This window comes from Colobus angolensis, unplaced genomic scaffold, assembly GCF_000951035.1.
Source record: "Colobus angolensis palliatus isolate OR3802 unplaced genomic scaffold, Cang.pa_1.0 Scaffold86, whole genome shotgun sequence".
NCBI classification, from domain to species: Eukaryota; Metazoa; Chordata; class Mammalia; order Primates; family Cercopithecidae; genus Colobus; species Colobus angolensis.
The window spans coordinates 6,739,687-6,766,273 of NW_012122487.1; the positions used below are offsets into that span (position 1 = coordinate 6,739,687).

The 26,587-nt window shown below is 42.4% G+C and overlaps 1 protein-coding gene across 2 annotated transcripts in view; it reads left to right on the top strand.

Moving 5' to 3' along the window:
* Positions 1-24,426, top strand: part of LOC105503475 (chromosome unknown open reading frame, human C9orf92) — a 72,882-nt gene extending 48,456 nt beyond the window's left edge. For both annotated transcript variants that reach the window (XR_001000482.1, XM_011930378.1), the window contains exons 2-4: positions 12,607-12,734; positions 13,227-13,290; positions 24,323-24,426. Coding sequence is in view for 1 of the 2 variants with exons in the window: in XM_011930378.1 (XP_011785768.1) it covers positions 12,607-12,734; positions 13,227-13,290; positions 24,323-24,395 (265 nt within the window). In the remaining variant the exon portion in view is untranslated. The remainder of the gene's footprint in view (positions 1-12,606; positions 12,735-13,226; positions 13,291-24,322) is intronic.
* The last annotated feature ends 2,161 nt before the right edge of the window (positions 24,427-26,587 follow it).

The following is a 26,587-nucleotide window of genomic DNA, read 5'->3' on the forward strand; positions in this document are numbered from 1 at the left end:
TCCCATTCTGTAGGTTGCCTGTTCACTCTGATGATAGTTTCTTTTGCTGTGCAGAAGCTCTTTAGTTTAATTAGACCCCATTTGTCAGTTTTGGCTTTTGTTGCCATTGCTTTTGGTGTTTTAGACATGAAGTCTTTGCCCATACCTATGTCCTGAATGGTATTGCCCAGGTTTTCTTCTAGGATTTTTATGGTCCTAGGTCTTACGTTTAAGTCTTTGATCCATCTTGAGTTGATTTTTGTATAAGGGGTAAGGAAGGGGTCCAGTTTCAGTTTTCTGCATATGGCTAGCCAGTTTTCCCAACACTATTTATTAAGTAGGGAATCTTTTCCCCATTGCTTGTTCTTGTCAGGTTTGTCAAAGATCAGATGGTTGTTCGATGTGTGGTGTTGTTTCTGAAGCCTCTGTTTGGTTTCATTGGTCTATATATCTGTTTTGGTACCAGTACCGTGCTGTTTTGGTTACTGCAGCCTTGTAGTATAGTTCGAAGTCAGGTAGCATGATGCCTCCAACTTGGTTCTTCTTGCCCAGGGTTGTCTTGGCTATGCGGGCTCTGTTTTGGTTCCATATGAAGTTTAAAGTAGTTTTTTCCAATTCTGTGAAGAAAGGCAGTGGTAACTTGATAGGGATAGCATTGAATCTATAAATTATTTTGGGCAGTATGGCCATTTTCACGATATTGTTTCTTCCTATCCATGAGCATGGAATGTTTTTCCATTTGTTTGTATCTTATCTTATTTCCTTGGGCAGTGGTTTGTAGTTCTCCTTGAAAAGGTCCTTCACATCCCTTGTAAGTTGTATTCCTAGGTATTTTATTCTCTTAGTAGCAATTGTGAATGGGAGTTCACTCATGATTTGGCTGTCTGTTGTTGGTGCACAGGAATGCTTGTGACTTTTTGCACATTGATTTTGTATCCTGAGACTTTGCTAAAGTTGCTTATCAGCTTAAGGAGATTTTGGACTGAGATGATGGGGCTTTCTAAATATACAATCATGTTATCTGTAAACAGATACAATTTGACTTCCTCTCTTCCTATTTGAATCCCCTTTATTGCTTTCTCTTGCCTGATTGCCCTGGCCAGAACTTTCAGTACTATGTTGAACAGGAGTGGTAAGAGAGGGCATCCTTGCCTTGTGCCGGTTTTCAAAGGGAGTGCTTTGAGTTTTTGCCCATTCAGTATGATATTGGCTGTGGGTTTGTCATAAATAGCTCTTATTATTTTGAGATACATTTCATTATACCTAGTTTGTTGAGTTTTTAGGATGAAAGGGTGTTGAATTTTGTCAATGGGCTTTTCTGCATTTATTGAGATAATCATGTGGTTTTTGTCACTAGTTCCGTTTATGTGATGGATGTTTATTGATTTGCGTATGTTGAATCAACCTTGCATCCCAGGAATGAAGTCGACTTGATTGTGGTGGATAAGCTTTTTGCTGTGCTTCTTGATTCTGTTTACCAGTATTTTATTGAGGATATTCACATCAATGTTCATCAGGGATATTGGCCTGAAATTTTCTTTTTTTGTTGTGTCTCTGCCAGGATTTGGTATCAGGATGATGCTGGCCTTATAAAATGAGTTAGAGAAGAGTCCCTCTTTTTCTGTTGTTTGGACTACTTTCAGAAGGAATGGCACCAGCTCCTCTTTGTACCTCTGGTAGAATTTGGCTGTGAATCCAACTGGTCCTGGGCTTTTTTTGGTTGGTAGGCTATTAATTACTGCCTCAATTTCAGAACTTGTTATTGGTTTATTCAGGGATTTGGCTTCTTTCTGGTTTAGACTTGAGAGGGTGTATGTGTCCAGGAATGTATCCATTTCTTCTATATTTTCTAGTTTATTTGGATAGAGGTGTTTATAGTATTCTCTGATGGTAATTTGTATTTCTGTGGGATCTTTGGTGATATTCCCTATATCATTTTTTATTGTGTCTATTTGATTCTTCTCTCTTATTAGTCTGGCCAGCGGTCTATTTTGTTGATCTTTTCAAAAAGGCAGCTCCTGGATTCACTGATTTTCTGAAGGGTTTTTTGTGTATCTGTGTCCTTCAGTTCTGCTCTGATCTTAGTTATTTCTTGTCTTCTGCTAGATTTTGAATTTGTTTGCTGTTGCTTCTCTAGTTCTTTTAATTTTGATGTTAGGGTGCCAATTTTAGATCTTTCCTGCTTTCTCTCGTGGGTATTTAGTGCTATACATTTCCCTCTAAACACTGCTTTAAATGTGTCCCAGAGATTCTGGTATGTTGTGTCTTCTTCATTCTCACTGGTTTCAAAAAACATCTTTATTTCCGCCTTCATTTTGTTATTTACCCAGTAGTCATTCAGGAGCAGGTTGTTCAGTTTCCATGTAGTTGTGCAGTTTTGAGTGAGTTTCTTAATCCTGAGCTCTAATTTGATTGCACTGTGGTCTGAGAAACTTTGTTATGATTTCTGTTCTCTTGCATTTGCTGAGAAGTGTTTTACTTCCAATTATGTGGTCAATTTGAGAATAAGTGTGATGAGGTGCTGAAAAGAATGTGTGTTCTGTTGATTTGGGATGGAGAGTACTATAGATGTCAGGTCTGCTTGGTCCAGAGCTGAGTTCAAGTTGTGAATATCCTTGTTAATTTTCTATCTCGTTGATCTGTCTAATATTGACAGTGGGGTGTTAAAGTCTCCCACTATTATTGTGTGGCAGTCTAAGTCTTTTTGTAGGTCTCTAAGAACTTGCTTTATGAATCTGGGTGCTCCTGTATTGGGTGCATATATATTTAGGATAGTTAGCTCTTCTTGCTGCATTGATCCCTTTACCATTATGTTATCTACTTCTTTGTCTCTTTTGATCTTTGTTGGTTTAAAGCCTGTTTTATCAGAGATTAGGATTGCAACTGCTGCTTTTTTTTTTTTGCTTTCCATTTGCATGGTAAATATTCCTCCATCCCTTTATTTTGAGCCTTTGTGTGTCTTCCCACATGAGATGGGTCTCCTGAATACAGCACACTGATGGGTCTTGACTCTATTCAATTTGCCAGTCTGGATCTTTTAATTGGGGTATTTAGCCCATTTACATTTAAGGTTAATATTGTTATGTGTGAATTTGATCCTGTCGTTATGATGCTAGCTGGTTGTTTTGCCTGTTAGTTGATGCAGTTTCTTCATAGTCTTGATGTTCTTTACAATTTGGTAAGTTTTTGCAGTGACTGGTACTGGCTATTCCTTTCCATGTTTAGTGCTTCCTTCAGGAGCTCTTGAAAGGCAGGACTGGTGGTGACAAAATCTCTCAGCATTTGCTTGTCTGTAAAGGATTTTTTTCTTTATTGCTTATGAAGCTTAGTTTGGCTGGATATGAAATTCTGGGTTGAAAATCCTTTTCCTTAAGAATGTTGAATATTGACCCCCACTCTGTTCTGGCTTGTAGGGTATCTGCCAAGAGATCCACTGTTAGTCTAATGGGCTTCCCTTTGTGGGTAACCTGACCTTTCTCTCTGGCTTCCCTTAACATTTTTTCCTTCATTTCAACCTTGGTGAATCTGATGATTATGTATCCTCTTCTCGAGGAGTATCTTTGTGGCATTCTCTGTATTTCCTGAATTTGAATGTTGGCCTGTCTTGTTGGGTTGGGGAAGTTCTCCTGAATAATATCCTGAAGAGTGTTTTCCAACTTGGTTCCATTTACCTCGTCACTTTCAGGCACACCAGTCAAACGTAAATTTGGTCTTTTCACATAGTCCCATATTTCTTAGAGGCTTTTTCATTCTTTTTAATTCTTTCTCTAATCTTGTCTTCTCTCTTTATTTCATTAAGTTGATCTTCAATCTCTGATATCCTTTTTTTCTGGTTGATCAGTTTGGCTACTAATACTTGTGTATGCTTCATGAGGTTCTCGTGCTATGTTTTTCAGCTCCACCAGGTTATTTATGTGCTTCTCTAAACTGGTTGTTCTAGTTAGCAATTCCTCTAAGCTTTTATCAACGTTCTTAGCTTCCTTGCGTTGGGTTAGAACATGCTCCTTTAGCTTGGAGGAGTTTGTTATTACCCCCCTTCTGAAGCCCACTTCTGTCACTTCATCAAACTCATTCTCCATCCAGTTTTGTTCCCTCACTGGTGAGGAGTTGTGATCCTTTGGAGTAGAAGAGGCATTCTGGTTTTTGGAATTTTCAGCCTTTTTGTGGTGGTTTCTCCTCATCTTTGTGGATTTCTCTGCCTTTGGTCTTTGATGTTGGTGACCTTTGGGTGGGGTCTTCGAGTGGGCGTGCTATTTCTTTCTGGTAGCTTTCCTTCTGACAGGGCTCTCTGCTGCCAGTCTGCTGGAGTTTGCTGGAGGTCCACTCCTGACCCTGTTTGACTGGGTATCACAAGTGGAGGCTGTAGAACAGCAAAGATTACTGTCTCATCTTTCCTCTGGAAGCTTCATCCCAGAGGGGCACATGCCAGATGCCAGCCAGAGCTCTCCTATATGAGGTGTCTGTTGTCCCCTACTAGGGGGTGTCTCCCAGTCAGGATACACGGGGTCAGGGACCCACTTGAAGAGGCAGACTAATCCTTAGCAGAGTTCAAATACTGTGCTGGGAGATCCACTGCTCTCTTCAGAGCTGTCAGGCAGGGACGTTTAAATCTACTGAAGCTGCACCTACAACCGCCCCTTCCCCTAGGTGCTCTATCCCAGGGAGATGGGGGTTTTATCTATATGTCCCTGACTAGGGCTGTTGCCTTTTTTTCAGAGATGCCCTGCCCAGAGAAATCTGTCAGTCCGGCCACAGCAGCCTTGCTGAGCTGCAGTGGGCTCCACCCAGTTCGAACTTCCCAGCAGCTTTGTTTACACTGTGAGGGTGAAACTGCCTACTTAAGCTTCAGCAATGGCAGATGCCCCCCTCCCCCCACCAAACTCGAGCATCCCAGGTGGATCTCAGACTGCTGCTGTGCTGGTAGCGAGAATTTCAAGTCAGTACATCTTAGTTTGCCGGGCTCCATGGGGGTAGGAACTGCAGAGCCAGGCCACTTGGCTCCCTGGCTTCAGCACCCCTTTCCAGTGGAGTGAATGGTTCTGTCTTGCTGGTGTTCCAGGCACCACTGGGGTATGGAAAAAAAGAACTCCTGAAGCTAGTTTGGTGTCTGCCCAAATGGCCGTCCCATTTTGTGCTTGAAACCCACGGCCCTTGTAGGGTAGGCACCGAAGGGAATCTCCTGGTTTGCGGGTTGCAAAGACAGTTGCGAAGCGCAGTAATCTGTGCGGAGTTCCTTGGATTCAATTCCTCATGGCTTCCCTTGGGTAGGGGAGAAAATTCCCCAACCCCTTGCACTTCCTGGATGAGGCAACGCCCCAGCCTGCTTTGGCTTGCCCTCCATGGGCTGCACCCACTGTCCAACCAGTCCCAGTGAGATGAACCGGGTACCTCAGCTGGAAATGCAGAAATCACCCGCCTTCTGTGTTGATCTCTCTGGGAGCTGTAGACCAGAGCTATTCCTATTGGGCCATCTTGCCAGCCTTAACAACAGATTTTTTTTTTTTTAAGTGATGGTATGTGATTGTAAGGATGAAAAAACAAAACTTAGGTTATATCAATGTTGTCATTTTATGTGACCTCTTGGAGTTTTTGTGTTTGAAATTCAAGACAGTGAAATAGGGCAAACTGTGAGATGTAATGTTTTTGTTTAATAAATATAAATTTTAGTACATGCATGAAATATTTTGCTGACTTTGATTAGTATCTTTAAGGTTGATATTTCTCCTTTTAAAATTGCTAATTGTTTTAAAACTAAATAACAAAAATTTTATAATCGAATGCTACATGCTGATTCCTAAAAATTCATGTGATATAGTGAGGATGTTAAACAATGACATGCTCCCAGTGTAAAATATATTAGGACATCCCTGCTTTCTAGAAATTCCAGAACTTGTCCTGGAAGAATTCAGAGCTGAATTCATGACCTGGATGTTGCTTGGGTTGGTAGAGTTGTCTTTTTCACATGCCATGGCAGTTGAGGTCCCTCTATAATCCTACCTCCACCCTACCTTTCTCCTTCCTGTTCCACGAGACTTTCCACTCGAGACTATAGTTCTCCTATCTCCTATTCCACAAAAAGAATTTTGAAAAACCGATTTGACTGTTTTTTTCTTGTAAGCCTGCTGCTTGTTTTACCCTCTTTCCACTTCCTGATTTCTTTATGGCCCCACCTTAGTTCTTTGATATCTAGAAAGGAAGCCTAAAGAGAAAGGGTGCTCTTGGAGAATACGGATCAGTAGATTTGAAGGAATTGCCCTTCCCTGCCCCCAAATTAGAAACTGATCAAAACAATTGCTTAAGAAGTGAACTGTTAAAGGACTGAAAGGGGGGATTTATCAGAAGCATTAAAAGAAGACATGTGGGACTGATTTCCAGAATAGGGAAGCATTATTTCCCTGGAAATAATCCAGGGAAAACATAGAACTGGGAAGTTCAATGTTTTGCAAGAAAAGGGAACAAATCTTAAGAGAAAAAGCCTCAGTATCTACAAGACAACAGGACAATGAGAAATTAACATGGTATGTTTCTGGAAAACTGAGTTTGCCAAACAAACTCCAGCTCTTTGCATACTTCAGTTTCAGGAGTTTCAGAATTAACAAATATGGTGGCTTTAAACTGCTTCACATATCTTCCTTTCTTTGTTGGATTTGATGTGAAGACTAGAATAGGGTTTGCAGCAGTGAGAAATGGAAAGACCCTCAAATACGTGGCACAGCCCCAAAAGCAGAAAAGAGGTTTTCAGCAAAGTACTAAAAGGATCTCTCTTTGGCCAGGGTTGTTTTGTTGATGTTCTAGAAGGAGCATCAAATAGCATAGTACTGGATGTAGGAGTCCAGGTTTAAGAATCATCCGTGTGATCAGGACCTGAGAGAATTAGCAGAGTCTGTGATCAGTATACATCTAGCTCTGCACACATAGGCAGCTGAGAGTGTGAACTCTACCGGAGCTGACATGGGGAAGGTAGGGTCCTCTGAGCCCAGCTGGCAGGGTGCCACCCTTTCAGGCACTGACAAAGAGAAGAATGCGTTCAGAAGAGACTCCCAGGACAGGGGAGTCTGGCGAAAAGTTGGAGGTTGTTAAACCAGAAAGAGAGAAGCTTCAGGGATCACACAACTGACTTCTTCATGTGTCTAAAGCATTGATTTGCAGACAAGAGACTGTTAGGGTTTGAATCCCCCCCCTTATATCCCCAAATTTATATGTTGAAGAAAGCACAAAGGAAGAGCATTCTAACAGTTCAGATGGTCTGAGTGTGGGCTGAGCTGCCTTTTGGTGTAGTGTGCTTTGTAGTATTGAGGATGTGTAAGTGGAGATGATGAGATGACCAGTTTCTGGAGCTATTATAGGGAAAATTCCCGCAAGCCGGGGATGGATAATCTCCAAGATTTCCTTCAATTGTAAAATTCTATGCTTCTAACTCCAAAAGTATTTGGAAACAAAAAATTACCTGAAGATTTTAAATTTGGAATTGTTCTGTTTTTAGAAAGGACAGAATCTAAACACGCATTAAAAAAGAACCAGTAAAATGTAATTCTACACAAGAAAAAGTGCAAATTTTTGTTTTGTTTTGTTTTTTGAGATAGAGTTTCGCTCTGTTGGTCAGGCTGGAGTGCAATGGCACAATCTCTGCCTCCTGAGCTTAAGCAATTGTTCTGCCTCAGCCTCCCGAGTAAACTGGGATTATAGGCATGCACCACCACACCTGGCTAATTTTTGTATTTTTAGTAGAGATGGGGTTTCACCACATTGGCTAGGCCGGTCTCAAACTCCTGACCTTGGGTAATCTGCCCACCTCGGCCTCCCAAAGTGTTGGGATTACAGGCGTGAGCCACTGCACCCAACTAAAAAGTGCAAGTTTTCTTTTACACTTATCCTAAGATTTACTCTCTTAGCAAAATTTTAGGTATACAGCACAATACTTTTAAATCTAGGGACTACACTGTGTAGTAGCTCTCCAGGACTTATGTGTATCACATAGCTTCATGCCCTTTTTCCAACTTCTCATTTCTTCCCTCCCTCTTACCCTGGCAACCACCATTCTACTTTCTGCTTGAGTTTGACCATTTTAGATTCCTAACATAAGTGAGACCATGTAGTATTTGTCCTTCGGTGTTGGGCTTTTTTTTTGACTTAGCACAGCAGACTCCAGGTTCATCCATGCTATCAAAAAGGGCAGGGGCTGGGTGCAGTGGCTCATGCCTGTAATCTCAGCACTTTGGGAGGCCACAGCAGGCAGATCATGAGGTCAGGAGTTTGAGACCAGCCTAGCCAACATGGTGAAACCTCGTCTCTACTAAAAATACAAAAATTAGCCAGGTGAGGTGGGCATCTGTAGTCCCAGCTACTCAGGAGGCTGAGACAGGAGAATCGCTTGAACCCAGGAGGTGGAGGGGTGAGCCAAGATCACGTCACTGCACTCCAGCCTGGGTGACAGAGCAAGACTCCATTTCAAAAAAAAAAAAGGCAGGATTTCCTTCTTTTGAAGGCTGAGTAGTATTTCATTATATGTATACACCCCATTTTCTTTATTCATTTGTTGATGAACATTCAGGTTGCTTCCATGTCTTGGCTGTTGTGAATAATGCTGTAGTGGACACTGGAATACAGATATCTCTTTGATATCCTGATACTCAATTCCTCCGGAAAGGGGTAAGAATTAACAGGGAAAATATTTCAAGAACCCAGTGGGCAGGAAGTACAAGAAGAACAATGATGCTGGGAAACACAGGGCATTGAATGATATTAAATACATTTGATACCACATGGCTGCGAAACAGGGTGGTTTACTATAAGCAGTATCTGTAGCTTTAATCCAGGCAGGTTCCTGTCCTGTCACTTAAGAGCTTTGTGGTCTTGGTCCATCTGTGTAACCTGTCTGAACAAGAGTTTCCTCATCTGCAAAGTGGGACAATATCACCTGGTTCACAGTGTCAGGAGGATGACATGAGACAATGAAAACTGTGAGACATGTGGTAAGCATTCAATAAAGAACTACAAATTTCATTAAGTATTCAATAAAGAACTATGAATTTCATTGTGAAATTAACATCTTCAGAGTCAAAACCAAAGGCTTATTACACACACACACACACACACACACACAAAGAAAAAGAGAGAAACACAAATGACAAAATCAAAGCTTTAAAGGAAATTTCTTTGTTAGAGTCCATGATGGAAATAACAATCTTTCCTATGTCAATGTGAAGTTTCATTTGCTAACATTTTATCTACATTAAATGATTAGAAATCATGATTTGCCACATCATTCCACACAGAACCAAGTGGAATGGTAGATTTTGATTTTTGTTTTTCAGTGGGTATCCAACTCATTTGAAAGTACTGAAGGCGGGCCCATGTTTGAGACCTTTGGTCTGATGTAAGGCCTTGGATAAACTTGTGTCATTCTTGGTTTTCTCATCTGCACCTAACTCATCCAGTTGCTGGAATGATGAAACGGGACCAGGCTTGGGCAAAGTGTTAGGTAGACGGCTGATGAGCCTGTTACCATTGCATCCTCGCAGCTTTGGGATGGTGACTGTAGGTACTGGCTCTACCCCAAGGATAAATGCCAGAAATACTGTGGAAGCAAGGGTCAATTTATCCTGATAGAGCCAGTCAAAACGAAGAATAATGCGTGAAATTAAGGTAGATGAGGCTTTAAGGAAAGGAAAAACTTCTGTTCAGCAGGATCTTTTAGATAATGAAGTGGTCTCTAAGGAAACTTGAAGGAGCTCTACACTGGAGGAAAAACTAAAATGGGCAACCACTCTGCCTACTGAAATATGAGTGATTTCAAACTTCTGCCTTCTCTTAGTCTTTGCTGCTTCTCCTTCCTCTTTTAATTTTATGCTTTCCCCAAGGATGTTCCTTGATCCAAATTGCTCTTTATTCGAGGCTGTGATTCATTCCTGGTGTGGTTTAAATTGGCCCATGTTTGTGGTATCTGATGCTAGAGTAGTGTCTTAAACAGGCAACCGCCATCTTTCCCCCAGGTTCACCCTTGGTGCCTTCCTGTCACCCCACTCCATGTTTGCAGCAGGCCGTCCGCAGCCTGGCCTGGCTCTTCTGCCTCGGTGTCAGCCTCCTCATTAGGCATGCTCTGGAGCTGGCTGGTGTCAGAGCCAGCCGATGCATCAGAATGCAGGGCATGCCTCCGGCTCCAGGGAAGCTGCACATTCCGCATGAAATATGAAGGCAACAGCCAGCCCAGGGGAGACCCAGGGTGGATTTAGAGGAAGAGCAGCAAAGGTGGCTGTTGGGGGAGGGCTGTTCTGCAGGGCCAGAGAAGTGATGTGGGCACCTATCACATATTTTAAAGGCACCGCTTTGGTAGGGGAGAGGGATGCTGGGAGGGGCACCTGGTGTATGTATCCTCTCGGCTGCTCCTGACACACACTCCCTCGGTGCATTCTTTCTGCATATGCTCACGGTATATCTGTGATTATGGTGATGTGCCCTTTTGAGATAGGCAGCCGGCTCACTCCCTGCTGTGCTCATCACTGATTCTTGAGTTTCTCTTTTGGGATAACCTGAAATCATAAGAGCAGTCCATGTGGATTTCAGAGCACCTGACAGGAAGAAACATAATAAAAAGTAATCATTGCCCAGCAAAGCCCTGGGGATGCTTGTCACACACCACCTTGGGTCCACAGAGGTTAAGTGTGCTTAACAGGCGGTGGCCTCAGATGGTTCCAAGGTCTGACATTAGAGCCTGTCCTCGTCTTTGTCCAGAATCCCCTAGTTTCCAGCCAAGGCTCCATGCTGGGGTTCCAGCCAGCCATTCAGAGATGAGGAGAAAACCATTAATCCCCACCATAGGCACTAAGAGATTACTGCATGCCTTAGATATGTCGTAGTGTAACGTGCTGTGCACATACGCTTAGAACACTTACCCACTTGTAGTGTGCTTGGTTTATGTGCAGGTCACCAACTTAGCCACTCTATCCATGAAGCAGAAATGCTGTATTATTTGTTTTTATATAACCAGAGGATTGGTACATAGTAGGCACTCAATAAATACTGAGTAAATTATATTTGATAAGACTGCCCTCCCATACCATCACACATCCAAGTCATCAAAAAACACAAGTCTACTGGTCCCTCCAAATACAGCAATTTTGGGAGGCCACCTTTTCTCCCCTAACCTAAATCCACAATGCTCATTATGGTGTACTGAGGGTGTAATTCCATTTCATATCATTGATTACAGAGTATTACAGAGTATCCCACTTTCTTTTGATCAGAGAACATATACACACACACACAGGAATATACATATATATGTGATGAAAGTAGTTTGCATTCCTTGTGTGTGAGATGAATGTGAAAGTTTTCTGCAAGAAACTCCAAAGCAGTGATGTCTTCTGAAAGCCCCAGCTGTTTCTGGTTGGCAGTACTGCCTGCTGCATACCTTCTGGAGGTGCCATTCAACAGGCAGGTTCCACACTGAGGCTGCCCTGCTGGCTGGAATGTGAGGCAATATGTATGCTTGCTTTACATGTGGAAATTTGAAGTTTATAGAACTGTATTTGGTGACTTTGTTAATTTTATAAAGAAATTGGCTTTTTTTGTGAACTGAGAGGATTCTGTACTTCTGTTGGGTTCTTGATGCAGCGTAGTAGGAAGTAACAGGATTCAACTCAAGTGTTGGCGTTTCACAAGACCATAAGCTGCCTGGTAGCCGGGCATCGTCTCCCCTGTCCACTGCTGTGTTCCCAGTGGCTAGATCATAGCTAGAACGGAGTAGACACTAAAATGTTGGGTTGAGTGGAGACTTCGACCTGCACTGTCACTTAGAGAGGGTGTCACTTAAACAGATCTGTCTAGATCTGCACTTTCTGTAGCAGAGAAAGTATAGTGCCTTAATCTCTAGCCAGTAATATGTTCAGGGTTGGATCCATTAGAATCCTCCCTGGTTTTGATGTACCTATGCCAAGAGACAGAATTTCTCTGTTGGAGTTACTAAGTCGAGAATAGGATGCTAATTCAAAAGAAGAGAGAATTAGGCTATTAGACAAAATGAAAATATGGAGAGAGAAAGAGAGTCAGCAAAGCAGCTAGCCCTACCAGCATCATATGACTTTGTGTGTTCAGCCCCAGCTGAAGCTCTAACCCAGAATGTCTTGGTTATATGAACCAATAAATTACTCATTTATTTATTTGCTAGAGGTAATATAGAAGAAGGTTTTCATTGCTTAAAACTAAAAGCAGTCTGACTGACGGACTTGTTTCATACTACCCCTGTCTACTTTTAAAGCTATTCATTTGCTCCATGCTAACAGCTAATCTTCTCTTTACATTTAATGCATGCAGCTCTCCTAAATGTCTATTTTCACATGGCGGTTATTTTGCCCAGTCCTTTTGCCTGCTTTAAGCAGAACTGTGTTTAAGCCACATACTCAGGGCAGATATATCTGTCTCACAAAAAGACTGTAGAGAGAAGGAGTACTTCAAATTTCTGGATAACAGACCTAACAGTTCCCACTGGTGTTGGATCCCCCAGCCCTACAGCACACAGCACTCCCTTGACAGTACACATTAACTCTGCAGTGGACCTTGGTGAGGACACCCTGCTCTGGACTCAGCTCTGCTGTGGCTGCACTCAATTGTTTGTAACTTGTTTTGCAGGAATGGGGCTTGGCCCCCCGCTAGAGGGGAGATGGCTAGTTTTCAGAGAACAAAGGAGAGGGAAGAAGAGAGATGTTCCTTGAACATCTACTATGTGAGAAACACCACCCGGGGCACGGCACCTGCCTGTGAGTTACGTAACTTCTCTTGTCCATAGCTGTGGATGCCAAGGCTCGGAGTAGTTCAGCAGTTGCTTGCACGTGGGCTGAGCTGTTTAAGTGACAGTGCAGGTCTGTCTAAATCCAAGCAGCCATGCTTTTTCTACCACCACTAAGTTGTCTCCTGGGGCCATGTTTTGATTTGTTTTGTGCAGTCCAGACTACCCAGCACCATGCTGGCCACACTGTAAGTCCAATGATGACAGCACTGTGTTTATCGCCATTTCATACGAACCTAATGAGGAGGGAGTGTTACAGAACACCCCCTCCATGGTGTGAGAGAATTGCTTGACATGGAGATGCACAGAAACAAGAGAAGTCTGGAGTCCAATTTCCTTCCTCTGTGGCCCACCCAGCCTCTGGGGTTGAAAGTGTGGCCAGGGAAAGTGTTCTGTTCCCGTACATGCAGGGATGCCTCTGGCTGGGTGACAGCCACTGACCCACCTAGTTTTTGTTCTGCAGGTGTTGGAAAGAGGATGCAACCATCCCCAACAGGGAAGGGTGGAAAATGCTGCACTGTGCATGGGTGAATGTGCACATGTGTATATGTGTGGTCCTGGGAGCAAGGGCCGGGCAGAGACCAGTCTGCAAAACAACATTAAGAAACCGAAACATTTTCCACTGAGAAACAGAATTACTGCCCATGGAATTCTTACCCAGCCTGAGAAGCAAGCAGCAGCCCCTCCTTTTCATTAGTTAAACAAAGAGGGTTATTTTTCAAACGAAAACTTTCAGTGTGGAAAACAATCTAATTCCCGGGGCTTTTTGAGAAGTGAGATTCTCAGCGCTCCAATAAACATGTCTATGTGGATATGCAGCTGCAAAGGCAGTGTGGGTGCCCTGACCAAACGAGAGGGCAGGCCTGGCCAGTGGGGGACACGGGGACTTAGCTTCAGGCCTCTCATAACAATCCCAGGTAGAAAGGCCAACAGAGGGAATGAACCATGGCCTGGAAGATTTGAAGTGTTCTGCGAGAGAAAAAAAGCGAAAACAAAAATATTTTCTGTAAGTCCATTAAATGATCTCCTTTCTCCCTCCAAGTCAGTGAACTCCTTCTGGTTGGAAAATAATCTGCAAACTCAAGCCCTGCTTGGTTCAGTGGGGTGTGTTCCGCCTTATTGAATTCCTAGCCTTCAGAGATCTTTCAAAACTTTCGCCCACTTATGAACCCACGGGGTAATGTCACAGCTTTCTCTTGAGGGGTTCTCTTCATGAAAGCTCCTGGGTACTTGCATTTGTTTAAGAGTGGGCAAGAATAGGAAGGCAGACTGCCAGGGTTCAAATTTTAGCTCTACCACTTAAAACTAGTGTGTGCTTACTCTCTCTGGACCTCAGCTTGCCCATCTGCAAAGGGGAGTAAGAATGGTATCTACATCACAGAGTTTCCCTAAAGATTAAATGAGAAAATGCTTACAAAGTGCTTACCACAGTTTCTGGACAAAGGAAGACCTCAATAAAAGTGTGGCCATTATTATGAAGTTAAAGGGACATGGCATATGGTCACAGACCTGAACTTTTTAAATTAATAAATATCATTCTTTGAGGTTTCTACTTTTCCCATCTCACTAATGGAAAGTGTGTTGTTTAAAAAAATAAGAGGAGACACAAAATAGCTTCTCTTCAAATCAGAGCTTCCTTCTCTAATCAGTCCGTGAATGTTTCGGGGGAGTGCTCTATTTAACTTGGCTGGCCCCTGGGTTTTGCTGTGAGTAATACATTGGGCTTAATTTCAAACTCCACACAGCCAAGATCACTGGATACTTGAGCTTCCCCAAGCTGAGTTGATACAGCTGCTCTGCCCCTGGTCACTGGTGAGTTGTCCCTGTGGATTCCAAAGGGTCTGAATATAAACAGACCAAGGTGCATGGGCCAGCCGAGATGGTCAAGGACATGGGTTCCCACTGAGCAGGTGTCCAAGTGAGACAAGACTGAGGAGGCCTGGGGAGCCCTACAGTGTAGTCAGAGGAAACTGATACAGATAGAGGGTGGCCAGAGATTATGGAGAGAGGGGCTTCGATGACGCTTGGGGAGAGTAGTGTTGCTTGGAGCATCCTTGCTCTTACAAAGGCAGCACAGGTGGTTGGAAGAAACCATCCTGATTTTGACATTGCCACTGTGATAAATGAAGGGCATGAAAACTCTCCAAATTAGGGTCTCTGAGACCAATTAGGTCAGGTGGTGAAGATTTGCTTGAAAAAATAGGGAGTATGGCTTTCTTTTAAACAAGGCTTCATTTCAAATGGAACTGAATAAAACAAATTCAATTTAGACATGTTTTTCCCCAGGAACTCAGCTCTGGCATGAAATAAAGCTTGCCTGAGGCCACTTGAGAACCGCAATCTGTGGGACAGCCCTGTGATGGACAAATAGAGCAGAGTGTTAATTTTGAGGCCCGTCGAACCCCAGTGACAGGCGGGCTGGTAAACAGATTGAAGAAGCTAATGACTACTTAGTGCTTTCCAGGATAGGAAATGTCTCTTTGGCTTCTGAGGTAGCAACACCCTTACCTTAAAAGGTCTGGATTGATGATCTGGGCCCAATAAAAGCCCCTTCTGAAATCTGCTGGGAAGCCCAAGCATTTCAAAAGTGAAAGATAATGAAGATGTTCTAGAAGCAATATCATTATGAGTATACATTATAAATGATAATTACAATTAATCATATTAGCCTTCATAATCTCCCAGCGTTATAACTCAACAATGGTAGATTCATCTTCCTTGTGTTCTTTGGAAGAAGATTTTGCCTTGAGCTACACATTTTCTCCTTTGATTTGTGGTGGTTTCTGCTTTCTGACTGATTTCTCTGTCTCCTGAAGACAGGCATGTGATGGGGAGGGAGGTTTGGGAATTAGATGAAGTTGTGGGGTCATGATGCCCGGCAAGTTCTAGAACCCCAGAATTTACTTGGCCCCTGAAGGAGGCACTCGAACAGCCCATCTTGTTATTTCAATGCTGTCAGAACTCTTTCATGCTTCTATGTGTAATCCATGGTCAGGCGTTCCCCAATCCCCGCTGCAATCTAAATCGGCCTCCTTCTTTTATTCTCCCTCATAATTCCCTCTTCCTTCTCCCCAAGCACTAATCATGGTTTTTAATCATTTCTTTACATTTATTTGATGTTTAGCTCCTCATTAGATATGAGCTCAATAGGAGAGGGGTCATGTCTATTTTACTCACTACTATACAATGAATACCTAGCGTTGTGCCTGGAATAGGGAGGCAACTAATAAATAATTGTGAATGGAAGACAGAGTGGGTTGCACAGCTTGGAAAAGCATGCCCCTTAGAATGAAGCCCTCTCTTCTCTCTCTTCCCACTGACGTCAGACATTTACTATCTCCCTATATACCACAAAGGCCCACAGTGACTTCCCATATGCTGAGTCCAGTGGCTTTCTGGGTCCTCATCCCTTGGCTGAGCTGTAGAGTCTGATAGAATCAACTCTGCCCTACTAGAAAGCCCGCTTTCTTGGCTTGTGTGGCTCCAGGCTCCATTCTCTGGTCTGTGCTCACTGACTCCTTCCTCCTCTTATGCTGTAAAGAGAGAAAGCCCATGGTTCTGGACACAGCTTGATCACATCCTTGTGCTGTTCCTTGTCTTGACAGCTCCTCCACTGTCTTGGCTCCGGCCTGCAGCTTTTGACGAGGACCTACAAAGTCTACATTTCTAACCCTGAAATGCTCTTCCTCTTGCCTTCTTTTTTCTTCTCCCAGTCACTAGGCTGGACTACTTAGTGTCTTTCCTCAACATCATTCCTCATATTTTCCAAATAGTCAACATATGAAAATACTGAAAATATTAATTCAGTGTCTTCTCATTGTCTATGACTCAAATCTCTTGATTGTCCAGACCGTCCCATCTTTTCCCAAGTTTCTGCTACACATTATCCAAATTTCTCTTATGCCAACAACGTCTTTTCTATTAATACTGTCAACATTCTACCTTTCCTTCAAGGTTTATCTTAATTATTTCCCACTTTAAGTCCCTGTGAGCTTCCCAATCAATTATAATTTCTCTTGCTTTTAACTACCAACACACTATATATCTTTCAGTTGGCATTCTCTTAAGTTTTTATTGAATAATGAATTTCTATGTATTTGTCCATATTTTCAGGGAAAGCCTAATAAATAGATCCCTGGAGAGACTAACCTAGATAAAACAAAAGCATAAACTACTAACACACACCCTACAGACATTAAACAAAATATTATGATATTATGAAGAATTTTATGTCAATGTCTCTGAACATGCAGGTGAAATGGACAAATTCCTAGAAAAATGCAAAAATTGATAGAAGAAAAAAATGAATAATTTGAATATTCACATATTTGCTAGAGAAATTGAATATATAATTTTAAATTCCTACAAAGAAATGAGGCCTAGACATTTGAATAAGGAGTTATTTCAAACATGTGAGAAAAAATATGAGTGTTACACAAATTCTTCCAGGGATTGGAAAAAGGAAGAAATACTTTGCTACTCATTTTATGAGGCCAGCATTACTTTGATACTGAAACTTGTCAAGGACATTCCAGGAGAAGAAAATTATAGGCCAATCCTTCGTTGTAATATAGATAGAAAACTGTTGAGCAAAATAGTGGCAAACCAAATCTAGAGATATTTTTAAAGTATCAGATAGCATGACAAAATAGTTTCTTTTAAAAATGCAAGGTTGGTTTAACACTTAAAAATCAATATAATTCACCACAGAAACAGAATAAAGAAGAAAAACCATATGAATACCTCAATAGATGAACAAAAAGCATTTGGTAAAACTCAAAATTTGTTTATCACTGAAAATATAACTGGCATCAAATTAGGACTAGAAGGGAACCCTTTCATCTATAAAAGTCTATACTTAATAATGAAATAGGAATACTCCTACTGGAGACCAGGAACAAGACAAGGATGTTCACTCTTACAACTTCTGTCTAACAGTGTACTGGAGGTTCTAGCCAGGGTAGTTTAGATAAGAAAAAGAAATTTCAAATTTTAAGGATTAGAAAAGACACAAACCTGATATTATCTGTGGACATGATTATATGCATAGAAGCTACAGGTGAATTATTAGGATGAGTCAGCAAATTTAGCCAAACTAATGAATATAAAGTCAACTTACAAAAATCAGCTAGGTTTTTGTATACTTGCAACATTAAGCACCTTGTTAGGAATAAATTTAGCAAAATATGCACCTGACCAATGCATAGCAAATGCGGAACATTACAGAGAATAGTTTTTAAAGAAATAAATGAGGAGATTTAACATGTAAATTGGATTGGGAGACCCACAGTTGTAAAAATGTTAATGCTCTGCAAATTGGCCTATGCTTCCATGCAATAGTAGTCAAAATTCCAGCAGGTTTTCTTTCTCTCTCCTTCCTTCTTTTTCCCTTGCTTCCTCACTCCCTCCCATCCACCATCCCTCACTCTCTCCCTTCCTTCTTAAAATTGGTAAGCTAATTCCAAAATTTACATAGAAATACAAAGTGTCAAAAATAGTCAAGACAAAATTGAAAAAGAAGAAAGCTGAAGGACTTGTACTACCAGATATCAAAACTTATAAAGCCACGGTAATTAAGGCAATATGATATTGGTATAAATAGAGACAAATGGATCCATGGAACAGAGTTGAGAGTCCAGAAGCAGAGCTGCATAGAAATCACCTGATGTACAACACAGGCACCACTGCAATGTAGTGTGTGAAAATAAATGGCTGGGTGAATTGGATTTCCAAAAGAAAAAAAATTCTTTGACCCCCATCTCACACCATACACAAAAGTCCCTTACAAAAGTCCCTTACAGATGGAACATAGGCGTAAGTGTAAAAGGTTGAACAATAAAGCTTCTAAAATATAACATATGAGAATATCTTCATGAGCTTGGCGTAGATAAATCAAAACAATGCATAAAATTTGCTAACCATAAAACTAAAGATTGATACATTGGTCTCATTAAAATTAACAACTTCTCATGAAAAAAAGAAAAGAAAACACAGCATACATTTAAGAGAATTAAAGGGCCATAGAGTGGGAGAAGGTATTTCCAAAAATATATCCAGAATATTTAAATATTTCTTATATAACAACAAGATGACATATAATGTATTAAAAATGGACAAAAAATTATTGAACAGTCCTTTTACAAAAGAAGATATCTAAATTGGTAACAAACTTATGAAAGTATGCAAACTTAGAATCACAAATTCAATATTAACCACTTTCTTATCAGAATATAAATTTAAGATAAATTGACAATGCTGAATACTGGTGAGAATCTGAAGTGACAGGAATTCTTACATGCCATCAGCAGGCATGGAACCTGATGCCATGCTTTGAAAAATTGTTTTTGTGGCATCTACTAAAGCTAACATATGCACAGTCTCTGATACAACCATTCTCCTAGATATATACACAAAGAGATCTGCGTATAACGGCATCAAAAGTCACACACAAGAATATTCATAGCAGTGCTATTTCTACTAGCCAGAGCCTAGAAGCAACACAAATGTCTATCAACAGGAGAAAGGTGTTCATTATGACATATATATAATGGAATACTATATAGCACTGAGAATGCACAAACTACCACTATGTGCAACAGTATGGATAAAAATTATAATGTTGAGTGAAGGAAGAAGTAAAAAATACTGTATGACTCTATGGACCTTCAATGACAGACAAAACCAATCTATACTGATGGCTGTCCAAAGAGGGGTCACTCTTGGAAAGTGGGAGTCAAGATGGTAGCCTTACAGAAATGGCATTATTCCATGGCCAGGTCCAAATGGTGGTCACGTGGGTGTGTTCACTCTGAAAAATTAATCAAACTATACACTAATGCTAGGTATCTTAGATATACTTCAAATTATGAAGTTTACCAAAACAACCACAATAGCAAAAACCCTTTACCAGAGGATCTGTATGAATTCATTTGAGGCTTAGCATTCATTTTTGCAGGCTGTTTTGTGTCTTTGTAGTTCTGGGGCTGTCTGCCTGCCTTCATAGTTGCCATTGCTTCTGTCTGTTGACATGGTTCTGTCACTTTCTTTTATTCAGCCCTTTGCTTTCAATCTAAACTTGATATATTCATCCTGATCCTTCATCTAGTTGTTCTGCCCTTGGAGCGAATTTCTCCTTTTCAACTTCTGTTTCAACATTTCATGGCTGGGTGCGTTGGCTCACAGCTGGGCGTGGTGGCTCACGCCTGTAATCCCAGCACTTTGGGAGGCCAAGGCAGGTGGATCATTTGAGGTCAGGAGTTTGAAACTAGCCTGGCCAACATGGTGAAACCCCGTCTCTACTAAAAATACAAAAAAATTAGCTGGGTGTGGTGGTGGGTACCTATAATCCCAGCTACTCAGGAGGCTGAGGCAAGAGAATCGCTTGAGTTCAGGAGGCAGAGGTTGCAAGTAGGCAGAGATCGCGCCATCGCACTCCAGCCCGGGTGACAGAGAGAGACTCCATCTCAAACAAACAAACAAAAACAGTAATAACCACCACCACCAAAATCACATTTCACTAATAATGTCCCATGTCAGGTAGTTCTACTTCTTCTGTATATTTTGTTAATGGCCTTGGTTTAATTTTATTGCTTAAATGTTCACTCTTTCCTTGTTTAATTTTTTTCTGTTTTGGCCTAATGATTTTTATGTTCTTTTTATCAATAATTTCATAATTACTATTACATTATCTGCTTGGCAATCTTTTTTTCCTTCCCAATATCACGACTTTTAAACAAAACTTTCTCCTCTACTTTTCTGTCTAATGGGGTAGGAGTATGAGGTGTGGAATAGGAACTCTCTCATTCTTCACCCTTTATATCCAGCAGAAAGAGCCAGGCGATCCGACATGCAGTAGGAAAGGGGGAAAACGAAGATTCACAAATGATAACTAATATAAATGCTTCCCAGTTGCCCAAAGTGGTTTAACAGATTACTTTTCTTACAGATTTAGCTAAGAGGCCGTCTGACCTGAGTCCTTTTATGGAACTGTTCGGACTCGCTTTCATTTTTTCTTTTTAGAAATAAATCCTCTCGTCCCCAATCGGAGACACGGAAGAAAGCAGGGAGTTTGTATTTTTTAAATCCATATGAAGGTTTTGGCCAGGAATTTTTCAAACACTAGAATAAATTTTTAATTTGGACTTTGATATCCAGACAAGCCCAGCTCAAGTTCTCTTGGGTCTCCTTCCCAAAGACCAGACTTCAAACAGACACTGCTCGCTGTCTTAGCAGAAAGACACCACAGCAGCTGTGACGGCTGCGGTCAGCAGAAAATGCTGCACATCCTGCCTGTCTGGGCAGGACCTCCGTTTGCTACATTGCACTGGAAACCAACACATCCTATTCCGTGGTCCTGAAGCAGAAGTCCTCAGAAAAGAAGGAAAGAACATGGAGACCATCAGGGCAGGAAATGCTGGGTTCCCTGCTGAGAGCATTCTCCATAACATGGGATTAAAATACCGAAGGGAAAAAGACAAACACTATTTTATTCCACACATTGTGATTTGCTTCGTATGCTTTTCATTTTTGTCTTTGGTGTTTGGATTGTAGAAGAAATAGATGAGTTTCTTACAGATGAGACCCCAGAGAACCTTGGGTTTAACTCTTAGTTTAACTTCCTGAAACTTGACTGACAAAACAGAGACTGGGGAAGATAAAAAAAAAAAAAAAAAGAAGTAACTGATTTTCTGTGACAACTATAAAAGCAGTTCATTTCCTTTTGGAGACTTAGATGGGAGACTCTAAGTAATTGAAACTTAATACACAGAGTCCCCCAGAAAAGTGACCACCCTGGGGCTGTTAGCATCATTTCCTGTTAATTGTCACCTGAAATAACCAGTTGTGGAAATGGCACGGGGGCCTGAAGCAAAAGAATGTAGTCTAGCCCGCTCATGGTCCATAATGAAATACAAATGATTTAACAGCAGTACTGACAAGGTTCTCAGAATAAATGATTTCCATTCTCACCACTTCAGATCACTTACTGTAATTGCCCTGAGACAGAATGGGGGAGTTGGCCGTTGGTTACCTAAGCTCTGCGACAATTCCCCCCATTTACCCATGAGGACAAAATGCAGTTCTGACCTAATTTACTTCTCTCTTCCCTAAGGCTGAAGGGCAAGTACTCTCTGTATCCCAGGGAAATCTAGAAGTTAAAGGTGGCCAGAATAATTGCAAAGTTTTTCTGAGAATCCTGTACCTGTGTGTTGACTCTGAAGTGGCCTCTTGCAGGCCCGAGTGCTCAAATGAGCTGCTGTGGCTGGGCTTGCCTGGATTTTCTACCAAATCACATGCTTGGACAGATCTGTAGTTTGAATGTTTGTGTTCCTGCAAAATGCATGTTGAAAATTAATTCCCAATCCAATAGCATTAAGAGGTGGGGCCTTTTGGAGGTGATTAGCCCTCATGAATGGAATTAGTGCCCTTATAAAAAGGGCTTGAGAAAACAAGTTTACCCCACCCACCTCTGCTCTCCCTTCTGCCATGTGAGGACTCAGCACAAGGGGCCATCTCTGAAGCAGAGGCAAGGCCTTGCCAGACACCAAACCTGCTGGCACCTTGATCTTGGACTTCTTTGCCTCTAGAGCTGTAAGAGACACATTGCTATTATTTAAAAATGACCTAGTCTGAGGTATTTTGTTGTAGCAGCACAAATGGACTAAGATAAGAGCCAATCATACTCTCCTGTGTATTTCTTCCGTTTTCTCCCAATCTTTCATCCCACTGCATATGAGTAAGGTTTGGAACCTCTCTTACTTTTTTGGAGAGGCCAAGTTCCTCTGTGCTCTTGATCAATAGGGAGTTATGAGTCTCTGTGAACTGTGCTTCCCATCTGAGTTAGTCATCCTGTTCTCTTGGCCTCCTCTGCGCTTTGGCCATGCCTGCATATTGGTTTGTCTACCTCCTTTGGGCTGAGAACATCTGGGAATGAGGAACCTGATGTGTCTCATCATTGTATCTCCACCATCTGCCAGAGCACACAGGGAACAAGTATCTGAGGAAAGCAAGGGAGGGGAAGGATGACAGGAAGAAATCTTGGCCTACTGGCCCAGTTCCCTGGATGTGGTTGCAAATTGATAAGATGCACAGAAACAGAACTTCCAGGGAAGCTTCCTGGAAAATCTTACTCTCAGATGGAAACTCCGATATGAATGATATGAATGCCACCACAGTATTCATAGGATCAGGATGACTGGGCAGCCATCTCCCCCAAGACCTGCCAAGACCATGTCATTTCCTTATCTGATGCTGAGAGTCTTAGCTCTGGTCCTTGATACCCAACACAAGGTGGCCATCCTGGACAAAGCCTGTGTCTAGCTCCTCCTACTGGCCCCCTTACCATCATTCCACTATGGCCAAGTAATCATTCCCAAAGGACAGATCCTGCCACTGTCCTATTCCAGAATCAGATGCTCATTCCCAGGCCCCGCCTGGCCTTTGAGGCTTTCCAATAGTGCCCGTGGCACCACACAACCCTCCAGACTCCCCAAGGATGCTCAGGCCAATCCTGTCATCCCCAGTGTGCTTAGTCCTAGCTCGGACCTTTCAATGCTTCTGTGCCAATAGGTATTCATCTGTTATTTCAAGAAACCTTTCTGAGGGACCATATCCAGCTCATCTTTCTCACACTTTGTATGTTCTCCTTGCTTGGGTGCCCCATCTGGACCACATCCTGCCCATCCTCCTCCTCCCTATGCATTCCTTCTGTCAATGCATATTTCGAGAACCTTACCACGTGCTAGACCCATACTTTGTGAGAGGCGGAACTGAGATTCAAATCCAGATCTAAACAGCTAAAGAGCCTGGCTCTCCATCACAACACTCCACGGCACCACCCGCCCCCGAGGCCTCTTTGACATAGACTTAGCTTCTTTTCTCAGTGAAAAGAGACATCACTTTGACCAGAAAAGCAAGAGTCCCACCAGTTGGGCTGTAGCCCCCAGGATCCATCTCTTCAATAGTTTCCATACACCACTTGTGGAAATAACATCACTGTGTAGGCCTGGGAGACACCTTTCTTGGAGTGCAAGACAGCAGAAGGGCTTCAAAAAGGGAACTGAGATTGGGATAGAAAGAGGAAAGCACTCCTCCCTCTCATCCAGTGCTCCCTCACACACTAAGTGGAGACCCTTCCTTTGGGAAGAAAGGAAGCAAGTAAAGGAGATTGAGGCAGTAGTGAGGAGGGCACTCTGCCAGCCAGAATGATGCATCACCATCCAGAGCCATGGCACAGTGGCTGGACTGAGAAAAGGATAAGGATTTGGACATAGGGGCTGGTACCCTCCTTCCCTTTGTAGCTGGCGGGGCCTATGGAGAAGGAATCTCTGGACGTGGGCCTGAGGTTTTGAGTTCACTCATAGTGGGTGACAAAAATGAGATGGTTATTTGTTTTATGGTAATGATCTCCATGCAGCTCCAAACTCTGGGGCTGCAGTCGGCACGCCACACGGCAGGCCTTCCTTCGGGTGTGAAAGGATTTCCTTGGTTTGGTGGGATTCGTTTGTTTTTTAAAGGAGGCTGTTTATTTTCTCTTCTTTTAATGTGATGATCTTTTTTCAGACTCACAAGGAAGATACATAATGTACAGCCGAATCTACAGTCTCCTATTTTGTCAGCTGCTTGTGTTGATTAAAACTTCAATAAAGATCCTGTGATAAAACAGAGCTATGTTCAAAGGATCTTGTTATGTTTTTAAAGGGCTGAGCTTGGCAGAAAACATGTAGAGTATAGCTTTGCTACCTTGGTATTTTCCCCCTTTTCCAGGTTAGAGAGGGAGAAGTGGAGGAGACACATACAGTGGTTTCTAGTACTTGTGGGATTGTTAGACAGCACGTGTTTAACCAAGTCCCAAATAATAAGCAGGGTCCAACTTAAATGCATGAAAATTGTTTATCAAACTGGTGTTAAATGTGTGACCAAGAGCAGACCTCCTCCCATAGGTCTGACTGACAGCCTCTCTCTGCAAGAGGTCCCAGCCTAACAGGGAAGGGGAGGAGGCAAGCCAGGGGCAAAGTAAGGACACAGAGCTCCAGGAATTCCATACCCGGTGATTCACCCAACTTGCCCAAGCTGATCCATTCCAGCAAGATTCCAATAAACTGCCAGTAACATATTGTTTTAAAGCCCAGAAATCGCTGAAGGCTCTCAAGGGAGAGGTGTCAGTGGTGCCATCTACTCCCCAACCCCTTTTCCCCCTTCTCTCCAGACAGCCCATTCCTGGCAGCCGCTGAAGTCTCGCAACTCTTATTCTGAAAGAGACCGAGAAATGGATGTACGTGAACATCAGGCTTGCCAAAGTCGCTGACTTTATGCAAAGCAGGCAAGTGCAGTCAAAACACTTACAGCAATCAATTCGAGTTGTTGGGTAAAGTTTTTTCCGTGCCCCATACATTATTGAACAGTTAATTTCGTCTTTGTGCCTGCAAGACATTCCAGCTCTCAGATGACAGCTTTATCCATTAAGGAGTGCCTGGTGACAGCCGTGCAGCAAGAGCTTTGCCAGCCTGGCCTGCCGGGAGGCGCGCCTGCATCACCACCGAGAAATCCTGGGACACATCAACATCTTAATCAATATGCGAGAGTCAATTACCGGGGAAGCGAGGGCTTAAGCAGGAGCTGATGATGAGGTTCCCGTGCAAATGGACTTGATCAATACGCAGCTGAATCTCACACGTGGATTCACATCAGTCCTCCCACGGCACCCAGTCCCCAACTGGCAGGCCAATCACACCGCTCTTAGCCGCCAATCATCTGCTTTACTAGACTCATTACTGCTTTTCTTTGATTCATTCCTTTGATAGAAGTATTGGGAACAGAGAAGCAGAGTTGAGGGAAACAACCAAAGCATGCTGCCTGGACTCACAGAGAACTCATGGAGAGTTCTGCACAGAGCCTGGATGGACTAGCTCAACAGAACAAGAGACAGCATTTCTGCAAAGATGTCTTCTCTCCACATTCTTGTTTTTTTGTTTTGTTTTTGTTTTGTTTTAAACAACAACAACAAAACACTCGTTAAAGGAAAAACCAATTCAGCTTCTGAGGGCAACAGTACTTCTTTTTCACTGATGAGAAAGCTGAAACTTAGAAAGGCCAAGAGCATAGGGTTGCACAGAGTGGATTCAAGCAGGGACTAGAAACAAGGTCTTTAGATTCCAATATCTACCTAATCTAATTGAATCATATAGCTAAGGGTTAGAGGACTGAAAAATGCAAGAGACACATGAACTAATAAAATGAAAGGGAGACAGTGTTTTCTTGGTTGTAGTAGGAATTTCCAGTTGGACCTTGGCGAGTGGAGAATGACTTGACAAGTGTTGGGGGAAAAGGCAGTATTCTCTGTGGGAGGGGGGCCTGTGTGTCTGATGAGCAGCATAGAGCAAATGATGATGAGCACGTTAATAGCAAATGGCTACACTACTGTGGAAGAGGATGCACTGACAGGAGGTGAGGTGGATGGGCAGGGCAACAGTATTCAAGTCAAGTTAGTCATTGTGTTTGGAACACCAAGGCCAGGATAACAAACTTGGACTTTATCCTCTGGGCAGTCTTTCTTAAACTAGTATGCTATGGAACACCCACCCTCTAAGATGCTTCACGAAAGAGGGCAGCAACATGAAGGACACTTGGAAGATGCTGTGTACAAAGTCATCGCCTCAAAAAAGTCATACTACATTCTAGCACATTGTCACACTCTGACAAGACCTAGAACAAAGGCATGACTTTAGCTTTCCTCAACCCAGTATACACCCACAAACAGCATTTGGATCTTCTTCAAAGAAACCTCCCTGACCAGCCAGCTAGGTGAGATTGGCTCACCTTTCAGGA